The 26,697-nt window shown below is 29.2% G+C and overlaps 1 protein-coding gene and 1 long non-coding RNA gene across 4 annotated transcripts in view; one reads left to right on the plus strand and one right to left on the minus strand.

The window, feature by feature from the left end:
- LOC135128588 (disks large 1 tumor suppressor protein) overlaps nucleotides 1-26,697 on the minus strand; it is a 1,417,771-nt gene that overhangs the window by 1,191,517 nt on the left and 199,557 nt on the right. For all 3 annotated transcript variants that reach the window (XM_064055493.1, XM_064055492.1, XM_064055490.1), the window contains exon 2: nucleotides 7,367-7,498. In XM_064055493.1, the coding sequence (XP_063911563.1) occupies nucleotides 7,367-7,498 (132 nt within the window). The remainder of the gene's footprint in view (nucleotides 1-7,366; nucleotides 7,499-26,697) is intronic.
- Nucleotides 18,659-19,007, plus strand: LOC135128705 (uncharacterized). The gene is made up of 2 exons (XR_010280458.1): nucleotides 18,659-18,816; nucleotides 18,874-19,007. It is a non-coding gene; the product is annotated as an uncharacterized LOC135128705 (long non-coding RNA).

The raw sequence follows: 26,697 nt of genomic DNA on the forward strand, positions 1-26,697 counted from the left end.
TAAGCTCTTTGAAGCATTCAGATGCAGGCGGTGCCGTTTATAGGACGTAAACTGTGATTCCTTACCCAGCGTTATTGTGACGCGATGTATTTGGTAATTAATTAGGAGGGAAACGATGGGTGGTAATTAATTAATTATTCAGTTACACGGTGAAGCAAAAACCTTGTTGAATTGATTTCTGGTAACAGGAGCTTGTAGAATTCTGAATCGTTATAACTTCGCATTTATTTCCTGGTTTCGAATGAAAATTATCAATAAGCAAGGAATTAGGCAAGGAGTGATTTATTAGACGGTAAATTTTATTGCTCGAAACACGAAACAAATAAAGTTCGGTTCGTGATCAGAACGGAGCGCAAATGTGTAGCCACTTTTGAAGAAAAGACAAAACATTTTAATTAATTAGTTTATTATTTTTATGTAAACATAGAAAAATATTTTTTAAATAAGTTCAGACTGTATTAAGATTTATTAATGATTATTTCACGAAATAGTAGGAATTTTCCAATAAATAAAGCCAAAAGCAGCTGGGTAATTTTCTAAGATGGCCAAAATTGGTCAAAAATTGCATATTTTCGTACTTATTGAACTTATTGCGATATAGATCTGGACGTGCTGATTTAAAAATATAGCGTGTTTACGATCCCAGAAAAAAGATTCTAAAAATTTGGTTTGGAAGTAAAATTTTTTTAAAACTGGAACAAATTACGAATTTTATATTAGCGATATTGGAAAATACTAGAAATTTTCGAAGAAATGACGCCAGAAATTGCTTGTAGACATTCAGATACTTTCGAAGATGGTCGAAAAATGGTTCAAAATTTCATAATTTTGCAAGCATTAAAAAATTGAGCCACCGGAAAAGTTGTTCAAAATCTAAAAAAAAATTGGGATACAGATTTCGACAATCTTATTTTGAAAATATCCCTTACCACGATTGCCGAATTATAAAATTTTTTGGACTCCAACGAACTCATTTGTTTTTTCCATCTTTCGATTTTTTAATTTTTCGATTGTCCATTCTTTGATTTTTAGATTTTTCTGTTCGTGAGTTTTTAGATTTTCGATTTTTTTCCAATTTGCGATTATTTTGCTATCCTATTTTTTGATTTTTGAATGTTCGATTTTTGGGTTTATAGTTTTTCGATTCCCGATATTTAGATTTTAGATTTTTCGATTTTCTGGCCTTCAATTTTTCAATTTTCAATTTTCGATTTTCCATTTTTATATTTTTTGATCTTACGATTTTTCGGTTTTTTAATTTTTCGATTCTAGATATCTCGATTTTTGAGTTTTCAGTTTCCGATTTTCCGATTTCTTGATTTTTCAATATTTCTGTACGTCAGTTTTTAAATTTTGCATTTTCTATTTCTCTATTTTTCGATTGTTTTACCTTCCGATTTTGATCTTTGAATTTTCGATTATTCCATTTTTCGTTTTTCGATTTAACGGTTTTCGATTTTTTACATATGTGAGTTTCAGTTTTGCGATTGCTGATTTAAAGAATTTTCGAATTTAAAATTTTTCCATTCTTCAGATTTTAGACTTCAATTTTTTTGCTTTTCGATTTTCCACTTTTCGATCTTCTGATTTTCAAAATTTTCAAGTTTCAGTTTTCAGATTTTCGATATTTCAGTTTTTCGGTTTTAGATTTCTAGATTTTCAAGTTTTTGACTTTTCAATTTTTGCTATCTTCGTTTTTTCGATTTTCGATTTTCCGATTTTAGATTTTTACTTTCCCGATTTTTTGATTTTTCTAATCGCCAGTTTTTCACTTCCTCCTTTTTGTCTTTCGTCCTTTTCGTCCTTTGTCCTTTTCGTCCTTCGTCCTTTTCGGTCTTCGTCCTTTTCGTCGTTCAACCTTTTCGTCTTCCGTCCTTTTCTATTTCGTCCTTATCGTCATTTCCGACCTTGATCCTTTTCGTCCTTGGTCCTTTCCTTTTTTGATTTTTGAATGTTCGATTTTTGGGTTTTTAATTTTTCGATTCCCGATTCTGGCCTTCAATTTTTCAATTTTCAATTTTCGATTTTTCGGTTTTCCATTTTTAGATTTTTCGATCTTACGATTTTTCGGTTTTTTAATTTTTCGATTCTCGATATCTTTACTTTTGAGTTTTCAGTTTCCATTTTTTAATGTTTCGATTTTCCGATTTCTTGATTTTTTGATTTTTCAATATTTTTGTTCGTCAGTTTTTAAATTTTGCATTTTTTATTTCTCTATTTTTCGATTGCTTAACCTTCCGATTTTGATCTTTGAATTTTCGATGATTCCATTTGTGTTTTTCGATTTATCGGTTTTTCGATTTTTCACATTTGTGAGTTTCAGTTTTTCGATTTTTCGATTGTTGATTTGAAGAATTTTCGAATTTAAAATTTTTCCATTCTTCAGGTTTTAGGCTTCAATTTATTTACTTTTCGATTTTCCACTTTTCGATTTTCTGATTTTAAAAATTTTCAAGTTTCAGTTTTCAGATTTTCGATATTTCAGTTTTTCGATTTTTGATTTCTAGGTTTTCAAGTTTTTGCGATCTTCGTTTTTTTGATTTTTGATTTTCCGATTTTAGATTTTTGCTTTCCCGATTTTTTTATTTTTCTAATCGTCAGTTTTTTCACTCCTTTTGGTCCTTCGTCCTTTTCGTCCTTCGCCTTTTTCGTCCTTCGTCCTTTTCCTGCGTCGTCAGTTTCGTTCTTTTCGTCTTTCATTCTTTTCGTCCTTCATCCTTTTCGTCCTTTCCTCCGTCGTCAATTTCGTCCCTTTCGTTCTTCGTCCGTTTCATCCTTCGTCCTTTTCCTAATTCGTCCTTTTCGTCTCTCGTTCTTTTCGTCCTTCGTCCTTTTCGTCTTTCGTCCTTCGTCCTTTTCTATTTCGTCCTTTTCGTCATTTTCGTCTTTCATCCTTTTCGTCCATCGTCCTCTTCGTCCTTGGTCCTTTTCGTCCTTCGTCCTTCGCTCTTTTCGTCCTTCGTCCTTCGCTCTTTTCGTCCTTCGTCCTTTTCGTGTTTCGTCCATTTCGTCCTTTGCCCTTTTCGTCCTTCGTTCTTTTCATATTTCGTCATTTTCGTCCTTTTCGCTCTTCGTCCTTGTCGTCCTTTTTGTCCTTCGTCCTTTTCGTCCTACGTCATTTTCGTCCTTCCTCCTTTTCATCCTTTTCGTCTTCTTTCATTCTTTTCGTCCTTCGTCCTTTTCGTCCTTGGTCCTTTTCGTCCTTCGTTCTTTTCGTCTTTCGTCCTTTTCCTCCGTCGTCAATTTCGTGTTTCGTCCATTTCGTCCATCGTTCTCTTCGTCTTTCGTCATTTTCGTCCTTTTCGCCTTTCGTCCTTGTCGACGTTTTCGTCCTTCGTCCTTTTCGTCCTACGTCCTTTTTGTCCTTCCTCCTTTTCATTCTTTTCGTCTTCTTTCATTCTTTTCGTCCTTCATCCTTTTCGCCCTTTCCTCCGTCGTCAATTTCGTCCCTTTCGTTCTTTGTCCGTTTCGTCCTTCGTCCTTTTCCTAATTCGTCCTTTTCGTCTCTCGTTCTTTTCGTCCTTCGTCCTTTTCGTCCTTCGTCCTTTTCGTCCTTCGTCCTTTTCGTCCTTCGTCCTTTTCGTCCTTCGTCCTTTTCGTCCTTCGCCCTTTTCGTCCTTCGTCTTTTTCGTCTTTCGTCCTTTTCGTCTTTCGTCCTTTTCTTCCTTCGTCCTTTTCGTCTGTCGTCCTTTTCGTCCTTCGTCCTTTTCGTCATTTTCGTCTTTCATCCTTTTCGTCCATCGTCCTCTTCGTCTTTGGTCCTTTTCGTCCTTCGTCCTTTTCGTCCTTCGTCCTTCGCTCTTTTTGTCCTTCGTCCTTCGCTCTTTTCGTCCTTCGTCCTTTTCGTGTTTCGTCCATTTCGTCCTTTGCCCTTTTCGTCCTTCGTTCTTTTCATATTTCGTCATTTTCGTCCTTTTCGCTCTTCGTCCTTGTCGTCCTTTTCGTCCTTCGTCCTTTTCGTCCTACGTCATTTTCGTCCTTCCTCCTTTTCATCCTTTTCGTCTTCTTTCATTCTTTTCGTCCTTCGTCCTTTTCGTCCTCGGTGCTTTTCGTCCTTCGTTGTTTTCGTCTTTCGTCCTTTTCCTCCGTCGTCAATTTCGTGTTTCGTCCATTTCGTCTTTCGTCCTTTTCGTCCTTCGTCCTTTTCCTCCTTCGTCCTTTTCGTCCTTCGTCCTTCGTCTTTTCCTAATTCGTCCTCGTCGTCTCTCGTTCTTTTCGTCCTTCGTCTTTTCCTAATTCGTCCTCGTCGTCTCTCGTTCTTTTCGTCCTTCGTCTTTTCCTAATTCGTCCTCGTCGTCTCTCGTTCTTTTCGTCCTTCGTCCTTTTCGTGCTTCGTCCTTTTTGTACTTCGTCCTTTTCGTCCTTCGTCCTTTTCTATTTCGTCCTTTTCGTCATTTTCGTCCTCCGTCCTTTTCGTCCTTCGTTCCTTTCGTGATTCTTTCTTCTTTCGATTTTTGAATTTTCGATTTTTAGAATTTCCAATATTAAGAATTTTCGAATTTTTGATTTTTTGATTTTCAATTTTTTGTTTTTAGATTTTTCGGTTTTCCGATTTTTCGCTTGTTTAATGTTTCCATTCTCGATATTTGAAATTCCGTTTTTTCAATTTCCCATTTTCGATTTTTCGATTTTCCATTTTTAGATGTTTCGATTTTCCGATTTTTCGAGATTGCGATTTTTAGATTTTTATATTTTTCTGTTTGTCAGTTTTTAGACATTGCATTTTTTTTGCTTCTCCATTTTTCGATTGTTTTATTTTCCGATTTTGATTTTTGGAATTTTCGATTTTTCGGTCTTTCCATTTGTCGATTTTCGATTTTTCAATTTTTCGGTTTTTTAATTTTTCGATACCCGATTTTCGATTTTTCGTTTTTCCGTTTTTCAATTTTTCAACTTTTCCATTTTTTAGCTTTTCGAGTTTCTTATTTTTTAAATTTTCAAGTTTAAATTTTTAGATTTTCGATTTTTCAATTTTTTAGTTTTTTGATTTTTCGATTATCGATTTTTCTATTTTCGGGTCTTCGATTTTTCAAATTCCACTTTGCGATTTTTCGCTTTTTTAATTTATCGATTCTCGATATTTCGATTTTTGGTTTTTAAATTTCCGACTTTCGATTCTTCGATTTTCCATTTTTGTTTCGATTTTCCAATTTTCCGGATTTTCAAATTTGCGATTTCTTGATTTTTTGATTTTTCAATTTTTCCATTTTTCGATTTTCGATTTTTCCATTTTCGGTTTTTTAATTTTCCAATTTTGTTGCTTTACAAATTTTCACTTTCCGATTTTCTGATTTTCAAAATTTTCAAGTTTCAATTTTCAGATTTTCGATTTTTCACTTTTTCGATCTTAGATTATTCGATTTTCGAGTTTTAGATTTTTCGATTTTCGTGCTTTCGATTTGGTTTTTTGATTTTTGGATTAATGATATCGGTTGAAAATTGCATACTTTCGAACTTATTGAAAAGCTAAGTTTTTAGAAAAGTTACTCAAAGATTTAAAAAAAAATCTCGACGTGCTGATTTACGACTATAGCGTGTTCGTGATCCCGGAAAAAATTCTATATATTCGGTTTTAAAGTAAATTTTTTTTTAAACTGCAAAAAATTACCAATTTTATATTGGCGATTTTGGAAAATACTAGAAATTTTCGACGAAATGATACCGAAAATAGCTTGTGGACGTTCAAATGTACAAGAAAATACTGTTACGTTGAACGGGTGATTAAAATTGGCGTGAGTAAAACTCAACAATTTATTCCTTACTAACTTGAATATACACGACTAACTATTACAGCAATTATGTACAAACTATTTCCACTGCAATTTGGCTCGCTGGACTCGTAGTTCGATTGAATAATGAATGAATCGTTCCCGACTGTGGTCTCTATTTAAATTCGTATTCCCTTCTCGATATTTCCCCATCGAGGTCTTTCTGGAATCCATCGCGACTTCCGTTCCCAGACCTTTCCCTACCGAGCGCCTGCCGCTGTCATCGATGAGTCATGCTACACACTAGAAGAAATGCGTACCTACTAGAAGACCCATAGGCATCGCACCGGGGGCGGCGTATGGGTTTATTTCGTAACAATACCTTTGAATTAATTTTCGAAAATGGTCGAAAAATTTCATAGGTATTAAAATATTACGCTTTTGGAAAAGGTGTTCAAAATCTACAAAAAATTTTAGGATACAGATCTCGACACCCTGTTTTAAAAAATATAACGTGTTTATGATCCCGGACCAAGATTACCGAAATTTTGTACCGTCCAAAGAACTCATCTGGATCTGGAGCTAAAATTTGCGCTTATTTTACATTCGTACATTGAATTTCATTTTTATGTTTACAGTTAAGAAGTAAACAATCCATAAATATGTATGTTATATTATATGAAATTGTATAAAATCAATTTATATATTTTGTAGGACGAAACTTCTGTTCAGGTAATTGAAAATTTTGAAACCAATACTTTGAATGGTTCAGGAAAACTAGGTAAATAAAAAAGTGGAAGACGTGATTAATAAAAATATTGATTGCAAGGTCCTAGAAAACATCAGTTTAATTTTAAATTGCGAATCATTAGATATTGACATAGAATTGCGTCCCGACATTATTAGGACTATTAAAGTACACACCAGTTGATATACCTTAGAACAAAATTTTTCTTCGTACAAAATGTTATGATATACATATAACACATTTTTACAAATATTTGTGCATAAAAATCCGCTCTTTTTACAAAGTATATTATATAAATCCGGGCTTTACTTTGTTGTCAAGAGCTACCGAGACTCCTGTTTATCATCATTATTAAATTAGAACATCAGACTTTGTGTTTTTAGTTTCTCGTTCGCACTGTTTCCGGAGCTTATATCGAAGCACGAAGTTTAGTTTAGAATTACCCTGCGATATTTTCACAGAAAATAGAGAGCATAGTTCCAAAGTTGATCGAAAAAGTAAGTAAAATCCCGTCCATACAAATGTAGCAATGTTTCATAATTAAATCTTCATGTAGCTATTCTGCCGACACACATTAAACTCGAAAGCGCACAATGAATGGTTCCAAGTTTTATCAGCTTGTTCTCTCGTTCTTCCGTAGCACGGAAACCGTAAAGACCATTCACCGAGCTAAAGTTTCTAGATAATTCACCGAATCCTCGAACGCGATAGAAATTTAAAGTTAGCATCCTGTTTTCAATTAGTACGAAAAGTAATAAATCAATCACGGCTCTAATTCATTAAGGTGGCTCCGCGCACCATATTAATTTCCTAGTTTACTCTGAATTATGTGCATCAAACTGTAATTCTATTACGCAGGTATTTCGTAATAATTTCCCCTGAGAAGACAATAAAGGATTAATATTCTTACCTAAAAGTGCCTGGAACAGCCGCGACTTGAAGATCCGGATGACGCGTTCGATGGCCAACCTCAGCTGCTTGTCCTGCGGCTTGATAAGTTTCGAGTGGTAGTCTTCGAGGAGTTCGAGGGCTCGATGCGCTTCTGTAACCGAGAAAAACGTCATTATCGCCGTGAACTCGCGAAAACTCGAAAAAGATCATGCGTTTAATTATGCGGGAAGTTGCGCGGAGTTGGACGAACTTGGCGAGTTGTGTTGCGCTCCCGGAACGTGGCACGCTGCGACGAAATTGAGGAGGGTCAGACACCAAATATGTATTAAAAAATAAGTGCCGTAATAAAAGGCTAAACTGTTTATCGAAAAAAATATTAAAAGAATTTTTTTTAGATATAATTTGCACTTTTTGAACTTGCTGGACCAAATTATGACGTCACGGAAGAGTTCTTTTGATTTTCTGTGTCAGAATACTGTTGTGTTGTAAAATGTGCAAATGATAGCCTATGAATTTGAAAATTCAATTGTTTCACACTAAATATATCACCCCCCATTAAATTCTCCAGGTAAAGTATTTCTAAAGATATTTGGAAAGAGAGTTAATCACCTTATGAGTGTCATTAGTTCCTGGTCAACCTTCAACTGCCTGCTATGGAGGTTATTCCCTGTAAAAGTACTCGAGTACAGTTATAACCAGCTGAGATGCATTAAAAGTATTTAATTCTGTTTCCAATTATCTTTAGAAACACTTTAATGCCTTAACAATCTGACGAACACGTCTTTTCCAGACTATATTTTTTAAAGAAGGAACTGAACATAGATAAGTCCGATCACCTAATATTTTATCTATGTTACCTTTGGTCCACATAACTTTGTCATTGTAACTTCTAACATACATCGACCCATTTTCCAGATAATTGGACATTAAAATACCAAATTTCTCATTTAATTCTCTATTAAGCATTAACTTCGGATTGTATGCAAAATTCATGTTCCATTTTTTACTTTGTTAGTCCTCCGGTTTTACAATTTTTTGAATTTTAAACTTTTAGTTTTTTAATTTTTCAATTTCGTGATTTTTTATTTTTCAGCAAAAGAACAAATTTATCCAAACTAAAATAGTGGAAAATCGGAAAATTGTACCATTGAAACAATGAAGACAAAAATTTTAAAATAAAAAATCCAAAAAATTTCAAAATGAAAATCTAGAAACTAAAAAATCGAGACACCGAAAAATTGACAAATTGTAAAAACATGGAAAAATTAAAAATAAAACTGCAAAATCGGATAATTGAAAAACTGGAACAACGAAAAAGTAAAAAATCCCGAAATTGAAACATCAAAAACATCGAAAAACGAAACAATTGTGCAATTTTTCAATTTTAAAGTTCCTGATTTTCAATTTTAATCAAAATGAAATTTTGCAAAATCGAATAACTGTAACACCGAAACATTAAAAAATGCAACAACTAAAAATCGAGAAAATTTTCAAATTCCCGACTTTTCATTTTTTAATTGTTCAACAAAAGGACAGATTTATTGAAACTGAAATTTTGAAAAATTTAAAAATCAGAAAATTGTAACATTGAAACGTCTAAAAATTATAAAATTGGAAAATCAAAAAATTTAAAAATTGAGAAGTCGAAGAATTGAAAAAATAAAGAAAATTTGGAAAAACCGAAAAAATGAGAATGAAAAACTGAAAAATGAAACTTGAAATATCGAAAAATTTTAAAATTGAAAAATGAAAAAATGAGAAATTAAATAAGTGGATAATTGAAAAACAATTGAAAAATCGAAAAATTGTAATACGGAAACCTGAAAACCCTCATTAATTAAACATCGAGAAATTGAAAAATTGAAAAAACGAAAAACAAAAATTTCTATAAATTAAATAATCAAAAAGACAAAAATTTTTAATTTCAAAATCCAAAGATTTTTTTTTTTGAAAAATCGAAAAACGAAAAAATTAAGAAATTGAATTGGATAATTGAAAAATCGAAAAATTGTAATAACCTCAAAACCCTGATTAATTAAAAATCGAGAAATGAAAAAATCGACAAAACGAAGCGAATCTACAATGTTTCGATGTAAATTTTTTTAAATTTTCCATATTTAATTTTTCATTTTCTTGATTTTTCATTTTTCATTTGTTCAACAAAGGACAAATTTATTCAAACTGAACTTTTGAAGAACGGAAAATTGTAATACTGAAACATCAAAAAACAAAACAATTCAAAACCGAGAAATTGAAATATCGACAAAAAGAAACAATTCTTCAATTTTTTAATATAATATTTTTCAAATTCTCGATTTATAATTTTTCATTTTCTCGATTTGCATTTTTTAATTGTTCAACAAAAGGACAAATTTATTCAAGCTGAAATTTTGAATTGGATTGAAAAATTAAAAAATTGAGAAATCGAAGAATCGAAAAAATAAAGAAAACTTGAAAAAACCGAAAAAATGAGACTTAAAAACTGAAAAAAGGAACTTGAAATATCGAAAAATTTAAAAATTGAAAAATGAAAAAATGAGAAATTAAACAAGTGGATAATTGAAAAAACAATTGAAAAATCGAGAAATTGTAATATGGAAATCTGAAAACCCTGATTAATTAAATATCGAGAAATTGAAACATTGAAAAAACGAAAAACAAAAATAATCAAAAAGACAAAAATTTTAATTTCAAAATCCAAAGATTTTAAAATGAAACTTGAAAAATCGAAAAATGAAAAAATTAAGAAACTGAATGGGATAATTGAAAAATCGAAAAATTGTAATATTGAAACCTCTAAACCCTGATTAATTAAAAATCGAGAAACGGAAAAATCGACAAAACGAAGCAATTCTGCAATTTTTTGATATAAAATTTTTCAAATTTTCGATTTTTAATTTTTCATTTTCTCGATTTGTCATTTTTTAATTGTTCAACAAAGGACAAATTTATTCAAACTGAAGTTTTGAAAACCGGAAAATTGTAACACTGAAATATCAAAAAACAAAACAATTAAAAACCAAGAAGTTGAATTGAAAGTAAAACAATTGAGAAATCGAAGAATTGAAAAAATAAAGAAAACTTGAAAAAACTGAAAAACTGAGACTGAAAAATGAAATTTGAAATATCGAAAAATTTAAAAATTCAAAATTCGGTAAAAATGAAAAAATTGAGAAATTGAACAATGGGATAATTGAAAAAACAATTGAAAAATCAAAAAAGTTTAAAATTGAGAAGTCGAAGAATTGAAAAAATAAACAAAAAACGAAAAAATGAGAATCAAAAATTGAAAAATGAAACTGAAATATCGAAAAATTTTAAAACTGAAAAATTGAAAAATGAAAAAATGAGAAAATAAACAAGTGGATAATTGAAAAAACAATTGAAAAATTGTAATATGGAAACCTGAAAACCCAGATTAATTAAATATCGAGAAATTGAAAATTTGAAAAAACGAAAAATAAAAATTTCCATAAATTAAATAATCAAAAATACAAAAAATTTTTATTTCAAAATCCAAAGATTTTAAAATAAAACTTGAATAATCGAAAAATGAAAAATTAAGAAACTGAATGGGATAATTGAAAAATCGAAAAATTGTAATATTGAAACCTCTAAACCCTGATTAATTAAAAATCGAGAAATGGAAAAATCGACAAAACGAAGCAATTCTGCAATTTTTCGATATAAAATTTTTCAAATTTTCGATTTTTAATCTTTCATTTGCTCGATTTTTCATTTTTTAATTGTTCAACAAAGGACTAATTTATTCAAACTGAACTTTTGAAGAACGGAAAATTGTAGCACTAAAACATCAAAAAACAAAACAATTCTGCAATTTTTCGATATAAAATTTTTGAAATTCTCGATTTTTATTTCTTCATTTTCTCGATTTGTCATTTTTTAATGCTTCAACAATTGGACAAGTTTATTCAAACCGAAATTTTGAATTGAATTGAAAAATCAAATAATTGAGAAATCGAAGAATTGAAAAAATTAAGAAAATTTGAAGAAACCCAAAAAATGAGACTTAAAAACTGAAAAATAAAACTTGAAATACCGAAAAATTTAAAAATTGAAAAATCGGTAAAAATGAAAAAATTGAGAAATTGAACAATGCGATAATTGAAAAAACAATTGAAAAATAAAAAAATTTAAGAATTGAGAAGTCGAAGAATTGAAAAAATAAAGAAAAATTGAAAAAACCGAAAAAATGAGAAGCAAAAATTGAAAAATGAAACTTGAAATATCGAAAAATTTTAACATTGAATTATTGAAAAATGAAAAAATGAAAAATTCATTCATGGAAAAATTAAAAATAAAACTGCAAAATCGGATAATTGAAAAATTGGAACAACGAAAAAATAAAAAATCCCGAAATTGAAACATCAAAAGATCGAAAAACGGAACAATTGTGCAATTTTTCAATTTTAAAGTTTTCAAGTTCCTGATTTTCAATTTTAATCAAAATGAAATTTTGCAAAATCGAATAACACCGAATCATTGAAAAATGCAACAATTATAAATCGAGAAATTGAAAAATTGACAAAACGCAACAATTCTGCAATTTTTCCATATAATATTTTTGAAATTCTCGACTTCATTTTTTAATTGTTCGACAAAAGGGTAAATTTATTCAAACAGAACTTTTGAAAAACCGAAAAATTGTAACACTAAAACATCAAAAACAAAATTATTAAAAATCGAGAAATTGAAAAAATCAACACAAAGAAACCATTTTGCACTTTTTTGATATAAAATTTTTCAAATTCTCAGTATTTAATTCCTTATTTTTTAAAAATTATAAAACTGAAAAATCAAAAAATTTAAAAATTGTGAACTCGAAGAATCGAAAAAATAAATAAAAATTGAAAACACCGAAAAAATGAGAATCAAAAATTGAAAAATGAAACTTGAAATATCGAAAAATTTTTAAGTTGAAATATCGAAAAATGAGAAATTAAACAAGTGGATAATTGAAAAAAAAAATTGAAAAATTGTAATATGGAAACCTGAAAACCCTGATTAATTAAATATTGAGAAATTGAAAAACTGTGAAAACGGAAAACAAAAATTTCTACAAATTAAATAACCAAAAAGACAAAAATTTTTAATTTCAAAATCCAAAGATTTTAAAATGAAACTTGAAAAATCGAAAAATGCAAAAATTAAGAAATTGAATTGGATAACTGAAAAACCGAAAAATTGTAACACTGAAACATCAAAAAACAAAACAATTAAAAATCGAGAAATTGAAAAATCGACAAAAGAAACAATTCTGCAATGTTTCGATATACATAAAAATTTTTCAAATTCTCGATTTTTATTTCTTCATTTTCTCGATTTGACAAATTTACATATTCAAACCAAAATTTTGAAAAATTTAAAAATCAGAAAATTGTAACATTGAAATGTCTAAAAATTATAAAATTAAAAAATCAAAAAATTTAAAAATTGAGAAGTCGAAGAATCGAAAAAATAAAGAAAAATTGAAAAAACCGAAAAAATGAGAATCAAAAATTGAAAAATGAAACTTGAAATATCGAAAAATTTTTAAATTGAAATACCGAAAAATGAGAAATTAAACAAGTGGATAATTGAAAAAAAAAATTGAAAAATCGAAAAATTGTAATATGGAAATCTGAAAACCGTGATTAATTAAATACCGAGAGATTGAAAAATTGAAAAAACGAAAAACAAAAATTTCTATAAATTAAATAATAAAAAGACAAAAACTTTTTAATTTCAAAATCCAAAGATTTTAAAATGAATCTTGAAAAGTCGAAAAATGAAAAAATTAGGAAATTGAATTGGATAATTGAAAAATGGAAAAATTGTAATATTGAAACCTCTAAACTCTATTAATTAAAAATCGAGAAATTGAATAATCGACAAAACGAAGCAATTCTGCAATTTTTCGATATACAATTTTTAAAATTTTCGATTTTTAATTTTTCATTTTCTCGATTTTTCATTATTTAATTGTTCAACCAAGGACAAATTTATTCAAACTGAACTTTTGAAAAACGGAAAATTATAACACTGAAACATCAAAAAACAAAACAATTAAAAACCGAGAAATTGAATTGAAAAGTAAAACAATTCAGAGATCGAAGAATTGAAAAAATAAAGAAAACTTGAAAAAACCGAAAAACTGAGACTTAAAAACTAAAAAATGAAACTTGAAATATCGAAAAATTTTAAAATTGAAAAATCGAAAAATGAAAAAATGAGAAAACAAACAAATGAATAATTGAAAAAAAAATTGAAAAATCGAAAAATTTGAATATGGAAACCTGAAAACCGAGATTAATTAAATATCGAGAAATTGAAAAATTGAAAAAACGAAAAACAAAAAATGATAAATTAAATAATCCAAAATACAAAAAATTTTAATTTCAAAATCCCACCATTTTAAAATGAATCTTGAAAAATCGAAAAATGAAAAAATTAAGGAATTGAATTGGATAATTGAAAAAATAATCGAAAAATTGTAATATTGAAACCTCAAAACTCTGATTAATTAAAAATCGAAAAATGGAAAAATCGACAAAACGAAGCAATTCTGCAATTTTTCGATCTAAAATTTTTCAAATTTTCGATTTTTAATTTTTATATTCGATTTTTATTTCTTCAGTTTCTCGATTTGGCATTTTTTAATTGTTCACTAAAAGGACAAATTTATTAAAACCGAAATTTTGAATTGAATTGAAAAATCAAAAAATTGAGAAATCGAAGAATTGACAAAACAAAGAAAACTTGAAAAAAACCGAAAAAATGAGACTTAAAAACTGAAAAATAAAATTTGAAATTTCGAAAAATTTAAAAATTTAAAAATTGAAAAATCGGTAAAAATGAAAAAATTGAGAAATTGAACAATGGGATAATTGAAAAAACAATTGAAAAATCCAGGAATTGAAAAAATAAAGAAAAATTGAAAAAATGAGAAAATAACAAGTGGATAATTAAAAAAACAATTAAAAAAACGAAAAATTGTAATATGGAAACCTGAAAACCCTGATTAATTAAAAATCGAGTAATCGAAAAATTGAAAAAACGAAAAACAAAAATTTCTATAAATTAAATAATCAAAAATACAAAAATTTTAATTTCAAAATCCACAGAGTTTAAAATGAAACTTGAAAAATCGAAAAATGAAAAAATTAAAAAAATGAATTGGATAATTGAAAAATCGAAAAATTGTAATATTGAAACCTCAAAACCCTGATTAATTAAAAATTAAACGAAGCAATTCTGCAATTTTTCCATATAAAATTTTTCAAATTTTCGATTTTTAATTTTTCATTTTCTCGATTTTGTTCAACAAAAGGACAAATTTATTCAAACCGAAATTTTGAATTGAATTGAAAAATCAAAAATTGAGAAATCGAAGAATTGAAAAAATAAAGAAAACTTGAAAAAAACGAAAAAATGAGACTTAAAAACTGAAAAATGAACCTTGAAATATCGAAAAATTTAAAAATGGAAAAATCCGTAAAAATGGAAAAATTGTAATATTGAGAGTGAAAATTTGAAAAAACGAAAACAAAAACTACTATAAATTCAAAAATTTTAAAATAAAAATCGGAAAACTCAAAAATTGTAACACTGAAAAATTGAAAAATCAAAAAATTAAAAACTCAAAAATCGAAAGAGCTGAACACTGAAAAATCCAACAATTTAAAAATTGAAATATCGAATAATTGAAAAAATAAAGAAAAAATTAAAAAACCGAAAAAATGATAATCAAAAATTGAAAAATGAGAAAATAAAACAAGTGGGTAAGTGAAAAAACAATTGAAAAGTTGAAAAATTGTAATATGGAAACCTGAAAACCCAGATTAATTAAATATCGAGAAATTGAAAAATTGAAAAAACGAAAAACCCAAATTTCTATAAATCAAATAATCAAAAATACCAAAATCCAAAGATTTTAAAATGAAACTTGAAAAATCGAAAAATGAAAAAATTAGGAAATTGATCTGGATTATTGAAAAATTGTAATATTGAAACCTAAAAATCGAGAAAGTGAAAAATTGAAAAAGCGAAAAACAAAAACTTCTATAAATTAAACAATTAAAAAAATCTAAATTCAACGATTTTAAAATATAAACCGGAAAACTAAAAAACTAAGTAAAAACGAAACATGTAAAATTAAAAAATTTTAACATCGAGAGTTGAGAAGTCGAAGAATTGAAAAAATACAGAAACTGAAAAATCGGAACATGAAAAAGCCAAAAATTGAATAATAAAAACCCTAATAACTATTTGAAAAAAGTAAAAAAATAAAAATCGACAAATTGAAAACAATTACAAAATTGTTAATTTAAAAAAAAAAATTAAAAATGGAAAAACTGAAGAAATGAAAAATTGAAAAACCAAACTTGAAATATCGAAAAATTGAAAAAATTGTCAAACTGAAAATTGAGTCACGAAAAAACAATTAAAAAATGGAACAACTGACAAAAAGCTGGAAACTGTTATGTATATCGAAAATTTGTAACATTGGAACCTGAAAAAGTGAAACATTAAAAATCGAGAAAACGAAAAATCGTAAAATTCAACAGATAGAAAATCGAAAAATTAAAAAGAAAATTAAAAAATCGAAAAGTTAAAATATCTACAAATAAAAAATCGAAAAAGGCAAAAATTACTGAAAATTGCAACAACTTCATAATGAAAATCCAAAAACTAAAAAATGGAGATATCGAAACACGGAAAAATCGAAAAATTATCAATTATTTATTTTTAATTTTTTATTTTCTCAATTTTTTGTTTTTTAATTTTTCAACAAAAGGACAAATTTATTAAAACTGAAATTTTAAAAAATCAAAAAATCGGAATATTGTAACAGTGAAAAATTGAAAAATCAAAAAATGAAAATCTGAAAAATCGAAAAAGCAACACTGAGAAACCCAACAATTTTAAAATTGAGATATCCAAAACTGAAAAAATAAAAAAACTCAAATCGAATAATAAAGAGGGCAAGAATTGGAAAAGCAAAAAGCTGAAAATTAAAAAACAGGAAAATCGAACAATTGCAAAATTTAAAATCAAAAATAGAAAAAACGAAACTTGAAACACCGAGAAATATAGAAATTGTAATCTTAAAACTTGAGAAACTGAAAACTTCAATCATTGAAAAAACAACTGAAAATTTGAAAAATTGAAAATAAAAGAAACTAAAATGGAAAAACTGATTAATTAAAAATCACACAGAAAAATCGTCAAAATATAAAATTCAAAAGTCGAAGAATGTCAAAATAAACATCTAAAAACTGTAAAATTAAAAAGTCGAAAACTGAAAAATTGAAAAAATAGCGAAAGTTAAAAATCAGATAACGAAAAAATCAAGAATTGAAAAATCAAAAAATTATAACACTGAAATCTGAAAAAACTGACTAAATAAAAATCGAGAGACTGAAAAACCGACAACAAAAAATTAAAAAATGCTCTCTTCCAAAGCTCAATTTTTCACCATGAAAATTCTGAAATTTCGACCTTTTTTGACCGCACCTAATAAAATGTTTTTCCTAGATTTCGACGACAAACTTGAGATTTAGCAGAAGCACTATGTAATGTATGTGTAATTTGAAATTAACCAAAATTTCCTTTAAAAGTCTATCACTGTATTCTGAATTCTACACACAGGAAAATCAATTCACTCATTATTCGCACAAATACCCGAATTTCCAGAATAGAAAAAATAATTCCAACACTGGAGAGTGGGGGCAATTTAGTTTAACAACCTCTCAAACGAGTTCGATAATTGCTGCAGCAAATATGTTATACGAGAGTGATCAATACCTGTTGAACCAACTCTGCTCCCATGCGATATTGTGTGATTCCAATTTAGTGGATCGATGCAAATCCAACAATATTACTATCGCTCCACGATAATGTTCACTACTCCTATTTATAGAAGAAAACATATGTGACGCAAATAATCCTTCTGCGGAGTTAATAAATCGACCCCTATTTTTTTTTTTTTGCCTCTTTATTAAATTCTAAGGTGGTTGTAAATTTTGTTGAAATTACCACTAAGTTGTATTTTTTTACTTACGAGTAAATAGTAATCATTGTTTACCAGGCGATATTAAAACATACAACATATGCCGCCTTTATTGAACACCTACATATTCATAACCGTGTTTGATTTTTAATGAAAAACCAGCTTTTGTGTTTCATCATAACTGTCTCTACAAAAGAGCCAATGTGGCCAAGCTGGAAATTAAAGCTTTGTTGGAGTGATTGGCAGTAGGTATTATTAAGCGATATCAGGTGATATTTGTTTCAAAAAATGGAGCCAATCAGAAATTAGCCCCCTCTACAAATTAGCGAAATTTCAAAACTTTGGCCCAATTAGGTGGCAACAAGAATCCATAAGTAAATAAACAACATCATTCGTTAAAAAAACAAAAACGCTGAAAATTTCCCCAGAGATAATGAACCGGAATTCACACTAAACCGATTTCGGACTGTAGTGAACTTTGGGAAGTGGACGTGGGTTTCGCCGAGGTTTATCTCGCTCCAGTCGTCTTTTATTTAGATTCCGCATCCACAAGGCCGTAAGACGATAAAACTTAAAATCGCCTCCCCGATTGGCGGCTGTGTTGAATAAATAAATCGATAACAATAGAGCGATTTATTATTGGGATTATTTTTGAGCAATGTCTACTCAGTTCGGCTGTCACTGATAATGAGATTGTTTCGGATGGCAGAAGTGATCGCTTTTCTTTTCGGTTCCAGGCTAGCGGACATAAAAAGTAGGTCTGATGAGGGATCAAAATAACGCGATAAACGTCGAGCTACATTGTTTTTCCGGATGAATTTCTAGATAAGTTTGCAGGCGAGGACCATAAGTAACGCAATCTGGATTGAAAAGAAAAATAAATCATGTATATAGTCGGGGATATTTTATTGATGTTCAAGATCGAGGGTCGTTATGGCACTCTATTATGGCGTGCCGGCACCATCCCAGCCTTAAACACAAGTACGAACAATCTAAAATAATTTAAAGCAGATAAATGACCTCTCAGCAATAATAGCATGCTTAACTTGGAGTGTTTATGTTTATACGTCGAAAGAATGTCACGTAGAAATTTGCTTGATTTGCATAAGTTTTGAAGTAAATATCTGCTGAAGCCCCTGTACCCTTACTTGTAATTATCGCAACAAAACATCCATTAGCGACTGAATCCAACAAAGTTCCTAATAAACGTCATTCGATGAAACGTACACAAGTACACGAGTTCTAGTATATTAAGCTACAATTTCCAATAGCGAGAGCAACTGACAGTTTTCAGTGAAGCCGTTTTAACAAATTAGCCATCGCTTTTCCGGACTCACGTTATCTGAAGTGGGGCCTTTTTATTGCGTTTCGTCCGTTTTATTGGTCTTAATCGAGGGTTCTCATCGGAGTTAATCGTCCATCGGCCTGGGAAAATTGACGCTATGTAACCTTGAAGGGTTTCATTTCTTTCGCGATTTCTTGATGATTTACATTTTATGTTGTTCGTATTTTAGACCCTCACGGAGCCCCGAAGCGATCCTGGATTTGGGAGGTGTCGATCCAATCGACATCGGAAAAAATTCTAAAAAACTGGAAAGCCACCACGAGTGTGTGAAAAAATTCTCTAGATCATTTTAGAGTTCCATAGGGCGTTTTGGAAAAATCGTAGGAGTTTTAATAGAAATTAGGCCTAAAAGGTCTAAACATATTGTTACAATTTTGTAATATATATATATATATAAGAATTTCTTTAACTGAATTCCACTCATTTTATTGCTTTAATCGCACCCTGGTTCCATAACCTGTTGCGCAAGGCAGCCATTCTTTTGTATATTTTTTACTTACTACCACTAAATTGTACATAGCAACTTACTAAGTCATCTTTCGTGACAAAAAATTAAAAAATCGGAAAAACAAAAAACTAAAATCGAAAAATGGAAGATCCAGAAAACGAAAATCCAAAAATAGAAATGTCGAAAATTCGAAAATAGAAACCTCAAAATCTCGAGAAAACGAAAAGTCCAGAGGTCGAAAAATAGAAAAGCCAAGAAATCGATATAACCCAAAATTAACGCAAAAATCAAATTTGAAAAATTTTAAACTTATTAAAACCCAAAAATAAAACAATCCAAAATTCTAAAAATCGAAAAATTTGCAAAAAACCGGAAAATCGAAAAATCGAAAGATCGAGCATTTGAAATAAAAAATATAAAATTAAAAAAATATATAAAAGTAAAAATATCAAAATTTAATCAATTCAGAAATTAAAAAATGTACAAAACTGAAATGTTAAAAAATTGAAAATTTGAGAATCAGAAAATTAAAACAATGCGAAATCGAAACATCAAAATATCTAGAAATCGAGAAGTCTAAAAATTGAAAAATTGTGAACTCAAAACAGCCTAAGATCGAAACATCGAAATATTCAAAATTGAAAAATTTAAACTTATAAGACCGATAAATCGAGAAATTGAAAAATACGGAAATTGAAAAATTCTCAAAATTGAAATGTTGAAAAATTGAGACATTTAAGACCTGAAAAATCGGGAATTCGGGAAAACGAAAAGGCCAAAAATTTTTCAAACTGAAAAAGCGAGTTGTAGAGAAATCGAAAATTCGAAAAATGTAAAAATTTAAATTCTTATGAAAACATTTAAAATCGGGAAATCGAAACATCAAAAAATCGTAAAATTGAAAAATTGAAAAGTGAAAATATCAAAAAATTGAAAAATTCCCAACTTGAAATGTTGAAAAATTGAAAACTTGAAACAACGAGAATTCGAACTCGAAAAATTAAAACAATACAAAATCAAAAACCTGAAAAATCGAGAATTCGAGAAAACGAAAAGGCCAAAAATTTTTAAAATCGAAAAACCGAGATGTAGAAAAATCAAAAATCGAAAAATGGAAAAAATGGAGTTCGTATTAAAACATTTAAAATCGAGAAATTGAAACATCGAAAAATTGTAAAATCGAAAAATAGAAACATGTAAAACTCAAAAAAATCGAAAAATTGACGCTATGTAACCTTGAGAGGTTTCATTTCTTTCGCGATTTCTTGATGATTTACATTTTATGTTGTTCGTATTTTAGACCCTCAAGCCCCGAAGCGATTCTGGATTTGGGAGGTGTCGATCCAGTCGACATCGGAAAAAATTTTAAAAAACTGAAAAGCCACCACGAGAGTGTGTGAAAAAATTATCTAGATCATTTTCGAGTTCCATAGGGCGATTTTGGAACAATCGTAGGAGTTTTAATAGAAATTTGGCCTAAAAGGTGTAAAAATATTGTTACAATTTTGTAATATATAAGAATTTCTTTAACTGGATTCCATTCATTTTATTGCTTTAATTTCATAACCTGTTGCGCAAGGCAGCCATTCTATTGTATATTTTTTATTTACTACCACTAAATTGTACATAGCAACTTACTAAGTCATCTTTCGTGACAAAAAATTAAAAAATCGGAAAAACAAAAAACTAAAATCGAAAAATGGAAGATCCAGAAAACGAAAATCCAAAAATAGAAATGTCGAAAATTCGAAAATAGAAACCTCAAAATCTCGAGAAAACGAAAAGTCGAGAGGTCGAAAAATAGAAAAGCCGAGAAATCGATATAACCCAAAATTAACGCAAAAATCAAATTTGAAAAATTTTAAACTTATTAAAACCCAAAAATAAAATAATCCAAAATTTTAAAAATCGAAAAATCTGCAAAAAACCGGAAAATCGAAAAATCGAAAGATCGAGCATTTGAAATAAAAAATATAAAATTAAAAACATATATAAAAGTAAAAATATCAAAATTTAATCAATTCAGAAATTAAAAAATGTACAAAACTGAAATGTTAAAAAATAGAAAATTTGAGAATCAGAAAATTAAAACAATGCGAAATCGAAACATCAAAATATCTAGAAATCGAGAAGTCTAAAAATTGAAAAATTGAGAACTCAAAACAGCCTAAGATCGAAACATCGAAATATTCAAAATTGAAAAATTTAAACTTATAAGACCGATAAATCGAGAAATTGAAAAATTCTCAAAATTGAAATGTTGAAAAATTGAGAAATTTAAGACCTGAAAAATCGGGAATTCGGGAAAACGAAAAGGCCAAAAATTTTTCAAACTGAAAAAGCGAGTTGTAGAGAAATCGAAAATTCGAAAAATGTAAAAATTTAAATTCTTATGAAGACATTTAAAATCGGGAAATCGAAACATCAAAAAATCGTAAAATTGAAAAATTGAAAAGTAAAAATATCAAAAAATTGAAAAATTCCCAACTTGAAATGTTGAAAAATTGAAAACTTGAAACAACGAGAATTCGAACTCGAAAAATTAAAACAATACAAAATCAAAAACCTGAAAAATCGAGAATTCGAGAAAACGAAAAGGCCAAAAATTTTTAAAATCGAAAAACCGAGATGTAGAAAAATCAAAAATCGAAAAATGGAAAAAATGGAATTCGTATTAAAACATTTAAAATCGAGAAATTGAAACATCGAAAAATTGTAAAATCGAAAAATAGAAACATGTAAAACTCAAAAAAATCGAAAAATTGACGCTATGTAACCTTGAGAGGTTTCATTTCTTTCGCGATTTCTTGATGATTTACATTTTATGTTGTTCGTATTTTAGACCCTCAAGCCCCGAAGCGATTCTGGATTTGGGAGGTGTCGATCCAGTCGACATCGGAAAAAATTCTAAAAAACTGGAAAGCCACCACGAGAGTGTGTGAAAAAATTCTCTAGATCATTTTCGAGTTCCATAGGGCGATTTTGGAACAATCGTAGGAGTTTTAATAGAAATTTGGCCTAAAAGGTGTAAAAATATTGTTACAATTTTGTAATATATAAGAATTTCTTTAACTGGATTCCATTCATTTTATTGCTTTAATTTCATAACCTGTTGCGCAAGGCAGCCATTCTATTGTATATTTTTTATTTACTACCACTAAATTGTACATAGCAACTTACTAAGTCATCTTTCGTGACAAAAAATTAAAAAATCGGAAAAACAAAAAACTAAAATCGAAAAATGGAAGATCCAGAAAACGAAAATCCAAAAATAGAAATGTAGAAAATTCGAAAATAGAAACCTCAAAATCTCGAGAAAACGAAAAGTCGAGAGGTCGAAAAATAGAAAAGCCGAGAAATCGATATAACCCAAAATTAACGCAAAAATCAAATTTGAAAAATTTTAAACTTATTAAAACCCAAAAATAAAATAATCCAAAATTTTAAAAATCGCAAAATTTGCAAAAAACCGGAAAATCGAAAAATCGAAAGATCGAGCATTTGAAATAAAAAATATAAAATTAAAAAAATACATAAAAGTAAAAATATCAAAATTTAATCAATTCAGAAATTAAAAAATGTACAAAACTGAAATGTTAAAAAATAGAAAATTTGAGAATCAGAAAATTAAAACAATGCGAAATCGAAACATCAAAATATCTAGAAATCGAGAAGTCTAAAAATTGAAAAATTGTGAACTCAAAACAGCCTAAGATCGAAACATCGAAATATTCAAAATTGAAAAATTTAAACTTATAAGACCGATAAATCCGGGAATTGAAAAATTCTCAAAATTGAAATGTTGAAAAATTGAGAAATTTAAGACCTGAAAAATCTGGAATTCGGGAAAACGAATAGGCCAAAAATTTTTCAAAGTGAAAAAGCGAGTTGTAGAGAAATCGAAAATTCGAAAAATGTAAAAATTTAAATTCTTATGAAAACATTTAAAATCGGGAAATCGAAACATCAAAAAATCGTAAAATTGAAAAATTGAAAAGTAAAAATATCAAAAAATTGAAAAATTCCCAACTTGAAATGTTGAAAAATTGAAAACTTGAAACAACGAGAATTCGAACTCGAAAAATTAAAACAATACAAAATCAAAAACCTGAAAAATCGAGAATTTGAGAAAACGAAAAGGCCAAAAAATTTTAAAATCGAAAAACCGAGATGTAGAAAAATCAAAAATCGAAAAATGGAAAAAATGGAATTCGTATTAAAACATTTAAAATCGAGAAATTGAAACATCGAAAAATTGTAAAATCGAAAAATAGAAACATGTAAAACTCAAAAAAAATCGAAAAATTGACGATTTGATTGATTTCATTTCTTTCGCGATTTCTTGATGATTTACATTTTATGTTGTTCGTATTTTAGACCCCCAAGCCCCGAAGCGATTCTGGATTTGGGAGGTGTCGATCCAGTCGACATCGGAAAAAATTCTAAAAAACTGGAAAGCCACCACGAGAGTGTGTGAAAAAATTCTCTAGATCATTTTCGATTTCCATAGGGCGATTTTGGAACAATCGTAGGAGTTTTAATAGAAATTTGGCCTAAAAGGTGTAAAAATATTGTTACAATTTTGTAATATATAAGAATTTCTTTAACTGGATTCCATTCATTTTATTGCTTTAATTGCATAACCTGTTGCGCAAGGCAGCCATTCTTTTGTATATTTTTTATTTACCACCACTAAATTGTACATAGCAACTTACTAAGTCATCTTTCGTGACAAAAAATTAAAAAATCGGAAAAACAAAAAACTAAAATCGAAAAATGGAAGATCCAGAAAACGAAAATCCAAAAATAGAAATGTCGAAAATTCGAAAATAGAAACCTCAAAATCTCGAGAAAACAAAAAGTCGAGAGGTCGAAAAATAGAAAAGCCGAGAAATCGATATAACCCAAAATTAACGCAAAAATCAAATTTGAAAAATTTTAAACTTATTAAAACCCAAAAATTAAATAATCCAAAATTTTAAAATTCGAAAAATTTGCAAAAAACCGGAAAATCGAAAAATCGAAACATCGAGCATTTGAAATAAAAAATATAAAATTAAAAAAGTATATAAAAGTAAAAATATCAAAATTTAATCAATTCAGAGATTAAAAAATGTACAAAACTGAAATGTTAAAAAATAGAAAATTTGAGAATCAGAAAATTAAAACAATGCGAAATCGAAACATCAAAATATCTAGAAATCGAGAAGTCTAAAAATTGAAAAATTGTGAACTCAAAACAGCCTAAGATCGAAACATCGAAATATTCTTAATTGAAAAATTTAAACTTATAAGACCGATAAATCGAGAAATTGAAAAATTCGGAAATTGAAAAATTCTCAAAATTGAAATGTTGAAAAATTGAGAAATTTAAGACCTGAAAAATCGGGAATTCGGGAAAACGAAAAGGCCAAAAATTTTTCAAACTGAAAAAGCGAGTTGTAGAGAAATCGAAAATTCGAAAAATGTAAAAATTCAAATTCTTATGAAAACATTTAAAATCGGGAAATCGAAACATCAAAAAATCGTAAAATTGAAAAATTGAAAAGTAAAAATATCAAAAAATTGAAAAATTCCCAACTTGAAATGTTGAAAAATTGAAAACTTGAAACAACGAGAATTCGAACTCGAAAAATTAAAACAATACAAAATCTAAAACCTGAAAAATCGAGAATTCGAGAAAACGAAAAGGCCAAAAATTTTTAAAATCGAAAAACCGAGATGTAGAAAAATCAAAAATCGAAAAATGGAAAAAATGGAGTTCGTATTAAAACATTTAAAATCGAGAAATTGAAACATCGAAAAATTGTAAAATCGAAAAATAGAAACATGTAAAACTCAAAAAAATCGAAAAATTGACGCTATGTAACCTTGAGAGGTTTCATTTCTTTCGCGATTTCTTGATGATTTACATTTTATGTTGTTCGTATTTTAGACCCTCAAGCCCCGAAGCGATTCTGGATTTGGGAGGTGTCGATCCAGTCGACATCGGAAAAAATTCTAAAAAACTGGAAAGCCACCACGAGAGTGTGTGAAAAAATTCTCTAGATCATTTTAGAGTTCCATAGGGCGATTCTGGAACAATCGTAGGAGTTTTAATAGAAATTTGGCCTAAAAGGTGTAAAAATATTGTTACAATTTTGTAATATATAAGAATTTCTTTAACTGGATTCCATTCATTTTATTGCTTTAATCGCACCCTGGTTCCATAACCTGTTGCGCAAGGCAGCCATTCTTTTGTATATTTTTTATTTACTACCACTAAATTGTACATAGCAACTTACTAAGTCATCTTTCGTGACAATAACAACACAGTTAATGTATTTTTGCTTTAAATAAATACCACGAATCTCCTCCTATTTATAACACAATAAAAATGTATATAAATTTCACAAGTTGTCCTTTAGTTAGCTATTGAAAGGTAGACATCTCCATCCATTCATTTTACCTAAAACGAATCCAGCGAAAGCATTGAAAATCGCAACCCACCACGGTCCAAAGCTGGGTTAGCTCCCTCGAGCCGCTCGAGATTTTCTAAGCCGGATTTCTCCCGAGCTTCGCCTCGCAATCCATCTGTATTAATTAGGTAAATGTTAAACCCTAATGTAATATCGCAATTGATAGTGGATTGGATTATAGAGATAAATGTTTGCGAGGCGCGTTTTTGTTCCAGCGGCTTCGTTTATTGCCGAAACAACGTCGGCCGATCCTCCGGGACCACTCAAAGATGAATAGTCGCGTTGTGCCGTTAGCCGGAACGGACGTGGCTTGCGGTTAACGGCGTTAGCACATCTTTGTTGCGCTTTCTGAAAATCGAATAGGTTCCACCTAAACAGAATATTTTATAGGTGGCTCGGGGGAGGGGCTATTTGTTCGGCTCGGTTCGGTCGCAAATCTGGTTAAAACCCTGGTTTGCGGGTTTTGGGCCTAGAGATGGAACTGAATTAAGGAAGCGTTGCTTAACGTGTTCTTGTTTTGGGGTTGGGGGAGATACGTGGTGTGTAGGACAAGAGGGGAGGTATTTGCGGGAGAAGGATACTTGCTGATTATGTTATATAAAAGTACTATTGCACTGTGGACGCGTTTCAGCAGCTACGCTGTCTACTTCTCGAGACAGTTTACAGGAGTGTTGTACTAGTTTTCTAAGTCACAGCACAAAAACTTACAAAATGTAGTAATGTCGAAAGTGGTACCAGAAAAAATAAAATTACTATAGTCGGGTGTCTTTTTTTTTTAAAGCACCAGACTTAAAAAGTTGTTACTGCGTTGTGTAGTCATCTGAGTTTTTCGGTGTTCTTCCTCTTTCTTAAATTTTTTCTCATTTTCTGTTTCAGTATGTACCACAAGTTTTGTTTCTTAATATCAAAATTATGAAAATTTCGAGCTTTTTTGATAATCACGCTAAAATTGTCTGAAGAATTTTTTTTTGTAAAGTTCTATCTCCAAAATTTATTCTCGGCTCTATTTTTCCGAAAGCTCATATTATTTTTACAGAATCGCCCAATGAAATATGGCATTTTTTAACATTTGAAAAGAAATTAACTT

This window comes from Zophobas morio, unplaced genomic scaffold (assembly GCF_036711695.1).
Source record: "Zophobas morio isolate AGI-343-1 ecotype UQ-CSIRO unplaced genomic scaffold, CSIRO_AGI_Zmor_V1 ptg000014l, whole genome shotgun sequence".
Lineage (NCBI taxonomy): Eukaryota > Metazoa > Arthropoda > Insecta > Coleoptera > Tenebrionidae > Zophobas > Zophobas morio.